The sequence below is a fragment of the Nelumbo nucifera genome, chromosome 7, assembly GCF_055504915.1.
Source record: "Nelumbo nucifera cultivar China Antique chromosome 7, China Antique-T2T, whole genome shotgun sequence".
Taxonomy (NCBI): Eukaryota; Viridiplantae; Streptophyta; class Magnoliopsida; order Proteales; family Nelumbonaceae; genus Nelumbo; species Nelumbo nucifera.
In genome coordinates, this window is record NC_142655.1 from 5,878,145 (window position 1) to 5,895,430 (window position 17,286).

Here is a 17,286-nt window from a genome sequence, read left to right on the forward strand (position 1 = left end):
TCTTTTCATTTGGATAATCATTTGCGTCCAATTCTTAGCAATTACATTTATATATCCATTGGTTTGTAGCAAATTATAACATATCAGGGCATATTAAATATCTATATTGGTGTATCTAGAAATACTTGAATACATCAAAATAAGAGTTTTTTTTTGTTTTAACTTTAAAATAATATGTGAGACCCTTTAAGACCAATAAAACTAAAAAAAAAAGTAAAAAATCAAAATCAAAAGTATCAGTCATATCCATAAGCAATTAAGCATCAATAACCAGAGTGTATAGGGTATATCAATATTTTAATCCGTTCCCCACGAAATGAGACCACCCCACCTATATTACATTGGTAAGCCTAAAAACCAACACATATGAGATTGTATATATCAAAACAGCGGGATGATCTCTGCTATAAAGAGTTAGAGATCCTATCTCTGCATTAGGAATATCTCCCCATCAATAAAAGTATAGAATTATGAAGATATTTCCAATACACAAGTATGGTGTTAGCTCGGTGTTGTAAGGACTAAATCCAATCCGTATTTAGGAGTGCCTACATGATACAGAATTACACTGTATATATCAAGACTGGCCAAGTATCACAATTCTTACGAGTAGAATTGTAGATGTACAAATAAATATTACAATTTACAAATTTCGAATTAACGCTCCATTTATTTGCAATGCAAATTTCATTTGTACTGGTACAAATGCATGAAAGTAGAAATTAATGAAAAGAATTTACATTCTGGTTGGTTTTTATTTTAGAGTTTAATTACTTTGCTTCATACTAATCTTTTACTTCATTTGCAATTAACGCAGAGACAAACAAAATATTAACAACTTTTCTTCAGCCTTCTATTTCCCTTATATCAAACCAAAGATGCACCGCCATAAGCAAGCAAACTGGTATACTGACTATATAATTTAACTGTACATGACAGATGAAAGAAAGAAAATCTTTTTCGATCATCACCCACATAACCAACAATGTAACATTAACAAACCACACCCGAAAAATCAACTTAAACCCTAAGCAAGCATTTACAGTTCTTAATTTGTGTTCTATTTGATGGGATAAAGTCTTTAATAAATATAAATTAAACCTCTCAATAACCAGGGCACCCTTCAATATTCAAAAGATGAAGGGCGCCACTACTGTACTGTCTACTGGGCTAGCAAGCTAGCTAGCTGCTTATTGTAAACACTGTTGGTATCTATTAAGCCTTGAAGAAGGATCGTTTAGTAGGAACTCTACCAACAGCCCTCATCAAGTTGGCCAGCTCTAAAACCCTAGCCACTTTAGTTCCCCTCTTGGCCTCCGCCGATGCTCTCCTCTCCTCTGCTTTTCTATGTGCCTTCGCCACCTCGTTCTGCATTTTCTCCAGTGCTTTCGCTCTTTTCGCTTCAAGCTTTCTCTGTTACAACATTTGAACAGCATCCTGATGAGATCAATATTCAATTAAACCATCCAGGATTTACAGAGAAGAATTACTATTATAAGATGAACGATCAAGATCGAAGGAGAAGAAAAAGGCCAGGGTTTAATTTAATTCTTACGTACGTACCTCAACTTTCTTCATCCAAGATGTTGCCTTCTGGACCTGCTCTCCCTCCCACCCATTAATGATGGCGTCCTCCCTCTTGAGCCTGTTATTGATCTTCGCAATCTTGGCCGTCTGCCACGCCGATATCTTCGATTCAGTCTCCTCCCGCCTTACCCTCTGCATGGTCACTTCCTCGGTTATGAGACTCGTCGAAGACCCACCACCACCGGCGGTGGCGCGTCTCGGAGAAGGGACGGGGTCCGGCCGTGGGTTGTTATCTGGGACAATGGCCAATGGGTTCGTCTCCTCCGGCAATTGCTCTTCCTCCCCAATCCTCGCAAGGTTATTTACGGTGATACCACCGTCGTTTTCGTTGGCACCGTTCCCGCCGATTACAGAGCCCGCGAGCACGAGAGCATTGAATTCACGACTCATGGTTGTAAAATTCTCGCTGGAAGCTCCTTCGCTACTCGTATCCCAGGACTCTCTCTGCCGAACTCGATTCCCGCTACTCGGAGGCGTTAGAGCGTGGATGTCCCTAACCTGATGGTCACCTTGATCTTCTCTTCCATTGCTCGTATCTCTCTGACTCTGATCACTCGACATGTGAAGAACTCAAAGATCGTGGCTAGCTAGTAGTAGAAGCGTGCAACTGTTGCTCGAAAAAAAAATTAACAAGGAGGAAAGTAGGACGAAGCATAATCAAGTCTACTTTTTATGGACAAAAGGATTACTCTCACATTCTTCCACTGAAGCATCTCAGGAATTTTGGCCACACATGAGCTCTCGTCACACGTTGAACAGAGACTAGATCGACCGTCCAGGGCTATTCACGACTGTAAATCCTACATGTGGCAGCTCAGAAGAAAGCTTCACTCTATTTCCTAGTTCCTACATCACGTACGTGGCAGACTTCCTACTAGAGGCTGTCTTTCCATGAAAATTTCTGAAGCTTCATGGAGGCTCAGAGTCAGAGGTAGGTACCCAAATCCAAATGAGACCTATCTCATGGTGAGATGCCGCGCGGCTATTGTCAACTGGTTACACGTTAGGTTCTTAAAATGGGTCCCCTCCCCTAATTAGTACTCCGAAATGGGCCATGGGCCAAGCTGTCCACATCATTCTTCCACCGACTCTTGCAAGGGGTTGGCCCGTGCAGGGAATAATTATAATCTGTATGGGTTACCACCTCCCCCATCCAATCAAAACCTTTGTCTTTTATATAGAAAGAACAAAGATGAGTAGATGATGAGATGACGTGACCTGATCGATAACCCTAATTAAATTGGTCAAATAAATTGCAAATAATCATTAAATAAAAAACTGTTTTTAGATTTTTTTTTTATGGACTGTCGGCCACAAGAGATCGGGGGAGGAATGAGGAATCCCACCAGTATAACGTAGTGGGCTAGGCCCAATCCACCACTATGATACGCGTATGTGAATTGCTGAATACACGGATATGTGGATGACACGTAGTGGATCTTGGCAGAGTGGTGAGTCCAACATCAATTATCAATTTATGAGGTAATGCATGTAAGCTGAGAACATCTGGGAGGACGCGTTTGGCTGGCAAGTCCACGTCATACGTGTGATCCATGTTATCCAGAGCAGTTGCTTTGATTAATGGATGTATGTATCATGTATTAGCTTCTGGGAAACATCAGAGAATATGATTATCTAATCTTAATTACCATCACTACACTTCCATTTTTGTTTGGAAGTGAACTGATGTTTGTGGTTGGTGCCACTTGTCCATCCTTACTACAAAGTTCGATACACGTGTCTGTTGTTTATTGGTTTAGATTTTTATACTTGATAATAAACGGGAAATGCCAAGGAGACCGCCTTTTTATCCAAGTAGACTCTTCACTTATGCTATACCTCAACTCAGCCTTGTTAGGCTCGGCCTAGAGTGGACGGTCCAACTGGTGACTTTTCTTTTTTGGTAAGTATCGAACTGGTGAACCGATGATCTGGTAGACCTTTTGGGTTTTAGTTTTCACGGTTTGAAGTTGAACCATTCTAAGAACCTGGTTAATGAGTTTTTTTTTTTTTTTTTTCAGTTCAGTTTCTTCGGTTCGATTCCGTTTTTTATGATTATCCCTACTCAATTCAGTAAAACTTTGTTCATAGTCGGAATCAAGATTTCTTGAATCGAAATTGGAATGATCTATTGTCATAGTCTGTTTGATTTAAATAAGAATAAAAAATACTGGGCCCTAAATTAAATTATTAAATTGTGGTTCTGAGCTAAAAAAAGAATGAACTACATTTCTCAGCCATCCATTAATGGTGGCAGATCTCAAGAGTTGAAGGAATGAATGCTTATGTTACAGACTGTGTCAACAAAAATCTGAATGAAAGACAATGACAGTCCTTGCACCATTCAATGCGTAACAACTCATCTTAAATATTGTTTCCACACACTACTAGTCTACTACATATCAAGAGAAATTATCACTGAGTTTAATTCTGCTAGTCAATTTTTAAGCCTTTGATTTAAGAGTCCTGTTGAGGTAAAGCGCTGTACAGGAAAGCCAATTTCATGTTATAAGAGGATAGGGATTAATTGGATCGAGAGTTGGGTTAGGGTTTAGACTTTTTAATTCTAGTTAGGTTTGGATCAGGTTAAGACATAGGGATGCAACTTGGGCAGATTAGGGTTTTATTAAAGTTGCAATGGATCCGGCTGGCTTAAAATCCCAGGTCGATGTAGTGTAAAATCTTCAAATTGATACCCAACTCGTACCTGTACGTGACATTACATGCATCTCTCTCTCTCTCTCTCTTTATATATGTATATATATATATATATATATAGCAGTCAAGAAATTTTCTCAATCTTTCCCAATAACCTAAATAATCTCTTCTCCTAAAATTTCTCCTAAACTACCTCCCCCATTATCCCTTATTTTCTTCAAAATTATCTCTAATTCCTATTTATCTCCAAAGTTATGTGTAATTTAGTAGAGAGTTTCTCTCCTAAATCATCTCTAATTCCTATTTATCATCTCCTCTACTTTTTATATATATCTATCTAAAGAAAGTTTAGATTAAAAAAATTAAAAAGTATTTAAATATTCTAACAAAATTATATAATAACTTTAAGATATTTATTAAAAATACAAAAAATAATTTTATATTTTTACAAAATATATCACAAAATTATGTGCTAACAATTTAAATTATGTTTTTCTGGACTATCAATTGAAATGCTTCTTAAATATTTAATTATATGTAATAGCTTCAAATAAGAAAAAATTTTAAATATTTTATAAATTATTTAAATATTTAAAGGGTAAATTACAAAGACCCCCTTGTACATTTTTTGCAACAAAGACCCCCTGAACTTTAAGTGTTAGACAAAGACCCCCTTCCGTTAATGTTCTGTCAGTTAACTTCAAAAAATGTTTTCATTCAATTGTTTATTACCCTTTTTATACTGTTCATTGTCTTCTCCATTCAAGTGTTATGAGTCCGGACTACCCATGGATTGAGTGTCCATACATCACTATCCAGCAATCCTTTGTGTATAGCCACCTCCGCTGCAAAGAGATGGTTGCTGCATCTCTCATTCAATATCCAATCCGTGTTGTATCTTATAGGGAGCTCATAGATATAAACCAATAAATATGAGCTTAAGTAACCAAAGCAAAGAAACAGAATAAAATGGTCCAACCTCGAGATAGGTGTATCTCATTCGTTCCGGGTTGTTGCGAAACAATCGTATTGCTCTCAAACAAGGCTCGAGAGACAAAGTTGTCTTTTGAAACAGAGACGGTGCTTTTAGGAAGCGAAGTGGGCCGGAATTCAGCGAGAAGCGATGTCGGAGAAGGGGGACTATGGCAAACACGGCCATAAGAGGAAGAAGCTCATCCGGCGAATATGTGCCGGAATTCTCTTCTTCATCCTATTAATCTTGTTCGTCGTCTTCCTCGTATAGGCGATCCTTCGGCCAACCAAGCCTAAGTTCACGCTCCAAGACGTGACGGTTTTCCAGTTCAACGTCACCGGTTCGAACTTGCTCAACTAATGCAGATAACCCTCTCGTCGAGGAACCCCAACGACAAGATCAGCATATATTACGACAGGCTCGATGTGTTCGTGGAGTACAGCAACCAGCAGATCAATCTCCCTACTAGTACGAGGGTCACAAAGACATCAACATCGGGTCGCCGTTCGTCTACGGATCAAACGTGCCGATTGCACCTTATCTGGCGGCCTCGCTGTCTCAAGATCAGAACATCGGGACGGTCTTGATCAAAATCAAGGTCGATGGACGGGTCAGATGGAAGGTGGGTACTTGGATCTCAGGCCACTACCATATCTACGTCAATTGTCCGGTGTATTTAACGTTTGGCAGCCGGAACACCGGTATTCACGTCGGAACCACCTTTAAGTATCAGCTAGTGCAACCCTGTGGGAGCTCACATCGTCTGCATCGTGGTTGCAGATTAAAGTGATGGAGCAGTGGAAAGGAATATTTAACAGCCGTTTTGACTTTTAAATGAATAATTTATTATTTTGTTAAAATTCGAATACCCACCAAACCTTTTTATCATTATTAGATTCCCCTCTTTCTTTCTTTGGCTCGTCATGCCTCCTCTGCTCTAAACTCTCCTTGTTACACCGTTCACCGGGGATGGTTGTGCCACCGGTACACGCAATCTCTATCGATATTTCTCTCTCCTTTTTGTTTTTTCTTCTTCTTCCCTCTTCGTCCAAATGGGCAACCCAACCTGTGGGGTTGATGTCTGATGAAGGGTAGGTCAGGGAATTTACTCCCTGAACGAGGAGCCATCGCCGTTTGTATCCTTATATCTCCGTTTCTCTCTTGGCGCCTTTTATGACGGAATAAAGAGGAAAATGGGAAGAATGATGAATTAGAAGACTTAATCAGAGACAACATCAAGGTATCTGAAGTGAAACTCAAAAATAAGCAAAACAATAGGTTAAATAGATTTTAAAAGAAAATGGATAAGAAAGAAAAAGAAAATTGAAAAAGTTTAGTGGGATATTTTGGTAATTTAATGCTTTTCGTCATCTGATTTAACGGCCAAGGGGATCTTTGTCTAACGGTTAAAGTACAGGGGGGACTTTATCACTAACCCCATAGTACAAGGGACTCTTTGTAATTTACCCATATTTAAATAACTAAATATTTATCATAACTAGATTTTAAATAGTTAAAATAACGAAATTATGTAATAAATTTTTAAAAAAAAATTCAAAGTAGAAAAATATTTATAACATAATATTGAAATTAATAATAATTTAATATTTTTACATAATATTATAAATAACTAATTTCAATTATATCAAGTAATAATTCGAGAAAATAAATTTCAAAAAATAATATTTATTTTTAATAATTTTAAGCTCTTAATCTGTATTTATTATATAATTATATATACTAAAATTAATATTTATTATATTTTAGTAATTATTTATTGTTTTTTGTGATAGATGTATTTTCAGTGATTATGTATAAGATTATTTTGTTTTGCTATTTAACAGAAAACTTTTAATAATTATTGGAGATTAAACTACTATTATTGAAAATTTTAAATTTAATTTATTATACTTATTGTATTTATTATATTTTTGTTATAACTTATTGATTAATTTTTATTAGATATTAAATTATTATGTGAGATTATCTATTTATTGACTATGTTAATATATTTTTAGTACTTATATTTTTGTAATTATTGTAATTAATGTATTTTTTAATTATCAATATATTTTCAATAATTATGTATTTTCGCTATAAATTTTCAATAATTATTGGAGATTAAACTATTCTTAATTATTTATCAGAGATGAGACTATTAATTTAGTTGAAATTATGAGTATTTGTGACTTGGTTGAGTTGGTCGTAGGCTATTTGGCCAACTAAATTGACTCGGTTAGGTTGGGGAGTTGGTCAAGTAAAATCGATTGACCTTTTGTGAAATCCAACCCACTCAAGTTGTATTGGTTTGGGTCGATTTTTGCTTTGGTTAGTTGGTTCAAAAGAATAAAACTTAGAAATTAATTTTAATTTTAAAAATTATAGTGCAATTTTTAAAAAATAAATTTAAAATTTAGATTTATAATATAAAACATTTTAGACTAAGAAATATGAGAAATTTCTCACTTTTCCATATTAAAAATTATATTTAAAATATAATATATATATATATATCCATGGTTAGGTCATTCGATTTTTGTCAATTTACAAATGGCCCAAGTGAAACTGATCCAACTTGGTCGAATTGAAAAAATTTTGAACCAAAGCCGACCTAAAATACTAGAAAACCGAGCAACTCAAGTCAAGTTGATTGGATTGGTTGGTTTCATCAGTGTGATGAATAAACCTAACTGAAATTAATTATTGTTAATTTGTATTATAAAAAATTATTAAAAGTAATATATAAAAATATGAATAATTATATATATATATATATATTAAAACAAAGCGGTCAAGAAATTTTTTCATTTTTTTTCTTTTTTACTACATGTTATTTTTTAAACAACCAATGATATGCACTTTCCCAATAACCTAAATAATCTCATCTCCAAAAATTTCTCCTAAACTACATCCCCCACTATCCCCCACTTTCTCCAAAATTATCTCTAATTCCTATTTATCCTCTCCCCAACATTTTATCCATATCTATCCAAAGAAAGTTTGGATTAAAAAAATTAATAATTACTTAAATATTCTAACAAAATTATATAATAACTTTAAAATATTTATTAAAAACACAGAAAATAATTTTATATTTTTATAAAATATATCATGAAAGCATATTGTAACAATTTAAATTCTGTTTTTATGGATTATCAATTTAAATGTTATTCAAATAATAAAAATTTAACATTAAAAAATAAAATCTTATTTAAATATTTCAATAAATAAATATCTTAAATAACAAATATTATAAACATATGAATAAGTATATAACAAAATATTTAGTAGTATGTCATAGCTTTAAATAAATAAAATTCAAATAAAAAAATAAATATTTTACATATTATTTTAATATTTAAATAAATATTTAACACAACTATATTTTAAATAGTTAAAATAACGAAAATATGTAATAAATTAAAAAAAATTAATAAAACTAGAAAAATAATTATAACATAATATTGAAATTAATAATAATTTAATATCTTACAAAATTAACAATGAAATATTTTATTAATAATATAAATTATAATTTAATGGATTATTAAATTCAGTAAATTACAAAAAAAATAAATATTTTACATATTATTTAAATATTTAAATAACTAAATATTTAACATAACTAGATTTTAAATAGTTAAAATAACAAAATTATGTAATAATAGTATAAATTAATAATAATTATAGCATAATATTGAAATTACTAATAATTCAATATCTTACAAAATTTATAAGAAAATTATGTAATAATAGTATAAATTATAATTTTATGGATTATTAAGTTCAATAAATAATTAATATTTTACATATTATTTAAGTAGTTAAATAACTAAATATTTTAATAACAAATATTTAACATAACTAGATTTTAAATTTGTTAAAATAAAGAAGTTATGTAATAAATTTAAAAAATATGAATAGTTGAAAAATAAGTATAACATAATATTTAAAATAATAATAATTTAATATTTTTACAAAATTAATAAAAAAATAAATTTAATAATAATTTAATATTTTTACATAATATTTAAAGTAACTAATTTCACTTATATCAGTTAATAATTTGAGAAAGTAACTTTGATAAAAATTAATATTTATTAATAATAATTTTAAACTCTTAATATATATTTATTATATAATTATATATTCTAATAATAATATTTAGTATTTCAGTAATTATTTATTGTTTTTTGTGATAAATGTATTTTCAATATAATTATGTATAAATTTATTTTTGTTTTGTTATTTATCAAAAACTTTCAATAATTATTGGAGATTAAACTACTGTTATTGAAATTTTTAAATTTTGTTTATTGTACTTATTGTATTTATTGTATTTTTATATAACTTATTAATTAATATTTATTAGAGATTATACTATTATTTGAGATTATACTATTTATTGACTACTTTAATATATTTTTAATACTTATTGTATTTTTGCAATTATTGTATTTTTTCATTATCAATATATATTTCAAAATTTGTGTATTTTTGCTATAAATTTTCAACAATTATTGGAGATTAAAATATTGTTATTTATCAAAGATGAGACTATTAATTTATCTGAAATTATGAGTGTTCATGAGTTGGTTCGTTTCGGTTGTAGGTTGTTTTGCCAACCAAATTGACCTGGTCATTTGAAATTGACCGACAATTTGTGAAAATTGACCCACTCAAGTTGTATTAGTTTGGGTTGATTTTTTGGTTTGGATAGTTTGTTCAAAAGATTTGAACTTGAAAATTAAATTTAAATTTTAAAAATTATAGTGACATTGTTAAAAAATAAATTTAAAAATGAAATTTGTGATATAAAACATTTTATACTAAGAAATATGGGAAATTTCCCACTTTTCCATATTAAAAATTATGTTTAAAATATAAAATATTAATATATATCAATGGTCATGTCATCCGATTTTGGTCGATTTACAAATGGCTAAAGCGAAACTAATCCAATATGGTCAGGTCAAGTTGATCGGGTTGGTTGGTTTCATCAATTTAATGTATAAATCTAACTGAAATTAATTATTGTTATTTTTGTATTATAAAAATTTTATTAAAAGTAGTATATAAAATATGAATAATTATTAATTATTTAAAATTTTGAAAATATAAAATAGTTGTATACTCTTTTGTGTTTCTATTAGGGTCATTTAGTAGAATACACCTTAGAGTTTTACATATTTACTTAAACATACCTTATAGTTTTCATTTTAATAAAATATCTCATATATTTTACAACTCATTTACTTAATCAACCTTTTATTAAGGAGTGTTTGTTTTGCCATTAGGGCCATGGTTTTTTATTCCAAAAATACCCTTATCACTTTATGTATAGAAAAACAAAATTGACCAAATATAGCCAATAGAGTGGTTGTCCGTGTCATATTAGGGGTAAAAATGGTATTTTCATTTTTATTTTCTTTTGATAAAATTTATTTAAATGAACATTAGGGTTGACACTATCATTTTCCACTATCATCTAATGGAAGATTGATTAAATCCATAGTAAATTATAAGTGGTGTTTTAGTAAAATACAAACTATAGGGTAAATTTTAGTAAATCCATGAAACTATAAGGGGTGTTTTAATAAATGACCCTTAACAAATCCCGTGCGTCGCACGGGTCCTTGCTTGTTGAGCGAAGTGCTTCGTTGATTGAGGCACCGATCTAGAAAGTCTTGGTCGGTTCGTCAACAGAGACCGGTATGTGGACTGTCTCCTCTGTCGGGGCAGCTCGCTCATCAGTGTACTCCACAGTTCACTTGAGCTCGATGTCTTCTACTAGCTTCGCCTTCCCTTTAAGAACAGCTACATAGCATTTGCGCGATTCGAGCTGGTCACCTCGCACGACTCCCACCCCGTAATCAGTCGGGAACTTCATTGCCAGATAGTAAGTGGATACTACCGCACGTAAAACATGCGTGATGGGCCGACCTACTATGGCGTTGTAGGGGGAGGGAGTCGCGACTACCAGGAAGGTGTGCTCGAACCGCATGATGTTTGGCCACGTGCCGACCTCTACAAGTACTGTGACTCTTCCGAGAGGTCTGACCTCCTCGCCGCTGAACCCTTCTAAAGGGGTGTCTGTCGGTTTCAGGTCGCCTTGCTGTAGCTGTAATTTGTCGAACATCTCTTTGAAGAGTATGTCGGCCGAGCTGCCCGACTCTACCAGTATCCGCTTTACCTCGAAGTCATTGATTTGTAGCTTTACTACCAGGGCATCACCGTGAGGATATTGGATCCCGTGTGCATCATCTTCAGTAAAGTATATCGGTCCTTCAAGCCGAGGTCGTTTTGGTGGGTTTTCTTCTTTGTTTTTTAGCTCGTGCACCGAGGTCCTCCCGATTGCCGAGGTACACCCCGCGATAATGGACCCGTCAGTAATCATGTTAATTACCCCGTGGGTCGGTCTCTCTTCTAGCAACTGTCGTGGCGGTTGCTCGTTTTGCCTGTCGATCGTTTTCCACAAATGACGCCAATTGATGGTGCGCAATTTAACTACTCCTAGCTGGAGGACGATCCGAACTCCAGGTGGATGGCGAGCTGGATCGGTCTGCAAAACAATCTATCAGAGAACCCGGGGTGGCTAACCTGGCGAGGTCGCTCCGATGCTTAAGTTAGTATGCTATAAATGCGAGTTGAGTGTTTGAGAGCTTGAGAGCTTGAGAGCTAGAGAGTAGAGTAATCACGCGTACATTTGTCTTGAGGTTCTCGTCTTTATATACTGGAGTAGTTGTGTGTCTCACGAAAGAGCTCCAGGATCTTTGGGGTGTGGAAATAGGGTTCGTTCTGCTTCCGAATGAGCAGTACATAGATAAGGCTTATCGTTTCACTTCCGACTCTGGCGGGGCCGGGATGAGTCCTCATCGTGATCTCGGAAAAATCGGGATCTGTGAGCTTATCGTGATCTCGAGTAACTTGAGATCCGTTGGAGAGACCTATGGAGTCGGTTACGTGGCGATTCGGGTTATTAGCCCCGAGCTGATACTTCGATTCTTTAGTTTCAAACTGGATTGAATACTGAGGTGCCTCGACACCAAGGTGAATTTTGGGCCGAGGTGACTGAATACCCGAACTCAAATGTTGCGAAGTAGGCTTGATAGGCTGAACTGTCATCTCTTAATCTGATCGTGTCCACATGTCCCCTTCTCGCTAGGTCAGGCCAAATCACCCTTCATCAAGTTATTTGTTTACAGTTTGGCAGGAGTGCGACTCTATGTATCGAAGTGATTCAGCTCCGGCTCCTACTGTTATAAGAAAAACAACAATTGCAGTAATGATGGTGCAGGAGTCGCCATCACCACCAGTTTGACTGGTGGTATCCTAACTATAAAAAGGAGTTAAAAAAGAGAAACCATAAGCAACCCAGAATCCCAGATGAGATGAGACACCCCCATAAAGGGGCTATTCTGGGCTAAACCAGTTTGACTGGTTAATGAAACCTGGATAAATCTTGGCCAGTCTAGAGCTAGACAACGAAGCAAGTGCAAATTAAGGAGCCACCTGATTTTGTGTGTGGTGGACCACTTCCATTAGTCTTAAAATCAAATGACAAGTTTTGTCACGTTGGCTTTGACCATACTCAATGATATGTGTAAGGGAGAGTCGATCCTCCTTGCTTAGTGTTGCAAAAGACTGCATGTGGATGCAAGAATGCTGACCCACCACTGATGATTAAAATTCTGAACCCACCCCCAGCAAATAGAAAGTAAAATTTTTGACCAATTATGTCCAATTCAGACTCTTTCTTTTCTCGACTATTTTTTTTTCTTTTTCATTTTAATAAATATGAATATTCTTCTACAGTCTACAGACTTGGTAAACTGTAGGCCTTAAATTAAATGATTTTGTCTACTTTCCAAGTTAAAGCCTATGGCTCAGTTTGGAAAGAGTAAAACAATTGTACAATACAAAATACAAGATTTAACAACTACAGCCAACGCCAATGAATGCAATTCATTTTTGAACTAAGTATTCTCCATTATCACAAGAAACTGGTCCGGATTGGTTGGAGCTGATGAACCAAAACCCAGCTATATGAACCAAACCATTGGCTTGAGCTTTGCTTTTGCTTGATTTGTTAAATTCAACCCAAGTCTAACTTAGAGCCAACTTATTTAACTTAAACTAATACTAGTTGTTGCTTGTTGGGTCAAAACCAGGCCCATTCACCCAATCAGATTAATCTTGGAATTAGTTAACTATATCCTCTTTGTAGTTGTAGATGCGTAAAAGGCGTTAAGTCTCCATGCCTCCCTCACCTAGGATATGAAAATGTCAGCCCGTCGAAAATCGAAATAGACTGTTGGGTTGGTTCAAGCCCAGCCTAGTCCAATGCAGTTTTAAGAGGCCTAAGGGGCCGAGCTGGGCTTAGAGTAGAATTTAAAGTCCAATTGAGATTGAGTGCGTGTTTGGGACTTGGCAGGGGCAGGGCTTGAGGTGCAGCGCCCTTCTGGCTGTCTGTTGTGGGGCCTATACAACCTATGTTAGTGAAAAACGAAAAATCAATCTAGAGAGGCAAAATGGCTGTCGATCCGTCAATTGAAGCACTATCCGCTTCAGTTCAGCCTTTTTGACTACCTACCTGTGTGGTGGGACTGTGGGAGGTTTTTCACACAACTGCTTTTGGCGTTGCAAGATAGGTGCTACATACAAAGAAAAGCCCAAAAAGCCCAGAAATACTTCTTGCGTTGAACTTATAGTTATTTGATCTTTCCAGTGAAATTAGGAGCCCGTTTGGGAGGGCTAGCTATTATGTTGATTTGGCTGCGTTGACTGAACGGCTTCAAAGAAGCTACTTGAACTAGTTTCACCTGAAAGTTGATTTCTCAGTTTTATGGCGGTGCTTTTCAGCTTTTCAAGGTTTTCACCAAGCACAACTTCCTAGTTTCCCATGTCAAGCCTACCTTGCAAGTTGCAACACCAAAAGCTGATACAAGAAAGCCCTCCCAAACGGGCACCAGTTTGGGTAGCTTCACAAAAGTAAAATGGGTCAATCAATGCTGAAGCCCTTCCAAATGGGTCAATCAATGCTGAAGCCCGTCAAATGCCTGAGCGCTTTGATTACAAAGACCTTTGACTAAACCCTTTTAGATTATTTGATGCAATTATTCCAATCCCGATTCAATGGCCAGTGGATGAATCCCTCACATGGGACTACTACTTGCACTGAATAAAGGCCCCTATGGATAACGTAATGCAGACTAAAGAAAAATGAAAAATTTTCAAACGTTATATTGAAAAGTCAAAATCTTTGAGTTTGACTGGCACGCTTCTAAAAGGAAATCTGTTCTTTCCATGCACGAAAATTTCAAAAGACGAAAGTACCCCTGAGACCACTTCCTTTGTAAACAGAATTGATCTTTTTTTAATCATTTATCATTGACTTAAAAGCCCCTAACTGTGGCTAAAATATCGAACACGTTACCGAATTGAAATCAGGGAACGACATAAAAAGCCCGGAAGAAAATCGACGTGTCCGGTGGACCCGAATTCGACGGTTTAGTCGAGAAAACAATAAAATAAATTAATTTAAAATTTTAAATGTAACGGTTGCCGGTCAGCTTGTGACATCTTAAGCGTCAAATGACACGCATGTAAGCTAATGACGACTAATGGATCCTTTTAAAAAGGGTAAATTTGACTTTTCAATCATGCTTTAGAGCAACTCCGTGAACAAAGGAACTCTTCTTCCGTGAGTAACGCAAGCGACGCGAAATCTAGGATGGGCTTTCTAGAAGAACTGCCACGTCACTGATGTCATTCCAATAAGGGCTAACCACGTGTAAAAATAGTAATCATAAAATACCAAAGGGCCACGGTTGGACATCAACGTTGTCGGCAAAAAATGTTGACTAATGAACAATGGATGATGCCCGCGGTCCGCTTCAATGCTTGTGGTTCAGTTACGGAACTATCCCTCTTCGTCAAAAGCTTCACGCGAAAAGCTTTACATTTTGTAGAAACGCCCTGTCAGTAAATTGACAAAACTACCCATTCCAAAGAGCGTATTTATTTGTTTGGAGTTTGGACAACCGAGACCTCGATTATTTGAAGACAAATTTGGAACTCTTTGTGTCGTGCAATGTATCAAAAATCGATCCGAAACTGAAACCTCTTTGGTCACGGATTTCTGGGTCAGCTGTAATGGATTGATGGTTCGGTTCCTGATCAATGGGGTTTTTTTTTACCAATTCAACAGCTTTTATTTTGGAAAATAATGGTGCTGGGTTGAAACAAAATTAGAATCCTGATTAGGGATTAGGGATGGCAATGGGATGAGTTTTGTAAATTTTAAAACTTACCTGTCTCCCTAAACCTTCCAACCTCTACTTATCCCAAAATCCATAGCAGGTTGGATTTATTGAATCTAAACCCTCGTGTACATGAAAATACAAACCTTATCTAGTCCTACCCTCCCCACATTTATGGGTAAGATGGATTAGGTTTAGAATCCACATATAAGTTCTTATTATTTTCTGTTATATATATAATAAATAAATAAAATAGCATAAACAAACATCAAAATTTTCAATTATTTGATTAAAATATATAAAAAATGGGTTCAACTATTATATAGAAAATATATGATATCCGAAAAACAACTGACCAATAAATTGGAACCATAAACGTTGTAACGAATAAAGTGTCATTTATCAAAATTCATGAGTGAATTTTGATTGATCAAAACTCTTTCCATACCATACATTTTCGGCATCATAGATTTTCCCCAATAATCATCCTTTATATAAAATTCAAAATACTAATAAATTAAACACATAATACATGAAAGTTAATTGTTTTTTAACAATATGTGGATCGGGCAGGGTTTCAGCCTTAATTGGATTTATGTTTAGATTTCAGAGTTTAACATTACCAAACAATATCACCGGAACTAGTTAAGACGCTAGGGGTAACTGGTAAGTAGAACTAATAACAGGATGCATATGAGGCCCACCACCACTAGCATAATGTGGAAAAGCCCACTATCTTTCTGCAATATAGGCCCCATTCGTTTTTACATAGGTAGGTATATTTACTTGGGTAAAACTTGTTTAGATAAGTGACGCTCAACATTCTTGTGCGATTAGTAGGGCTGTTCATAAGAAGGCCCAATTCGATCAAATCGATCAACTTGTACCGACCCAACTTGAGTCGGCCGGGTTTTCATCAGCACCGGTCAGTTTTTGGTTGTACAAATTCATAAATCGATGGTTCAGGCCGGTTTTGATTTTCTTGTGTGAAAACCGAAACTGACCCGAACCAAACCGGCTTAGTTTCTACTTAACTAAAAACTGAAATATCTGAAAATATATATTCCAATATCTATATCTAAAAAATCTATATTATAAAATATGTCAGATATATATTTCCAGAAAATATATATTCCAATATATTTGTATGTATATTTGTTTATATATATAATACATATTTCAGTTTTAAATATATTTCCAGAAAACTAGGTGGCCATAGGGGGCATGGATGAACTTAGAGCCGAAACCGACCCAACCCGACTCAAACCGACAAGGTCGGTTTTGCATAACACTGGGTTGATTTCGGTTTCCATCTTAGGTAACCCGACCAGGTTGGGTCAGTTGGAAAAACCTCAGTAAACCGAACCAACCCGACCTATGAACAGCCCTAGCGATTAGACTTATTCATGGCCGAGCCGAGTTGAGTTTTGTCTCTATATTAATAGAATATATTCAGGACCGAGTTCGAGCCTGGCTTGACCAGCAGGCCTAGGTCCCTTATATAAAGTTTGAAGCCCAGCGCCGAGTCCGATCAAAATTTGAAAAAAGAAAAGACTTTTTTTTTATTCAATAAAAAATAATTTTATTTATATTAAAAGATCTCAAATCATAAAAATAATGAAGGATCTTACTATTACTTGAAAAAAATAAGAATAATAAAGAAATAAAATATATTTTTATTGAATAAATACATTACCAAACCAGGCTCGGACTCAAGCTGAGCTTTTTTGAAAAAGCCTGAGCCTGACTCAAAAAAAGATTGAGCCCGATGTTTTAAGCCCAAACCCGAACCCGCGCCCAACTTTA

General features: G+C 34.8%; 1 protein-coding gene and 1 pseudogene across 2 annotated transcripts; one reads left to right on the forward strand and one right to left on the reverse strand.

The window, feature by feature from the left end:
• Positions 1-891: 891 nt before the first annotated feature.
• LOC104597404 (remorin 4.1-like) lies at positions 892-2,417 on the reverse strand. 2 transcript variants are annotated; one of them, XM_010258903.3, is made up of 2 exons: positions 1,564-2,373; positions 892-1,413 (listed from the first exon to the last, which is right to left on the reverse strand). In XM_010258903.3, the coding sequence occupies exons 1-2, from the start codon at positions 2,146-2,148 to the stop codon at positions 1,216-1,218; spliced, it is 783 nt and encodes a 260-aa protein (XP_010257205.1). In that variant the 5' UTR covers positions 2,149-2,373; the 3' UTR covers positions 892-1,215. The 2 variants fall into 2 exon arrangements, with proteins under 2 accessions (XP_010257205.1, XP_010257206.1); XM_010258904.3 differs by having other exon boundaries at positions 1,299-1,437; positions 1,564-2,417.
• Positions 2,418-4,865: 2,448 nt separating this feature from the next.
• Positions 4,866-6,128, forward strand: LOC104597403 (NDR1/HIN1-like protein 1 pseudogene; annotated as a pseudogene).
• Positions 6,129-17,286: the final 11,158 nt, after the last annotated feature.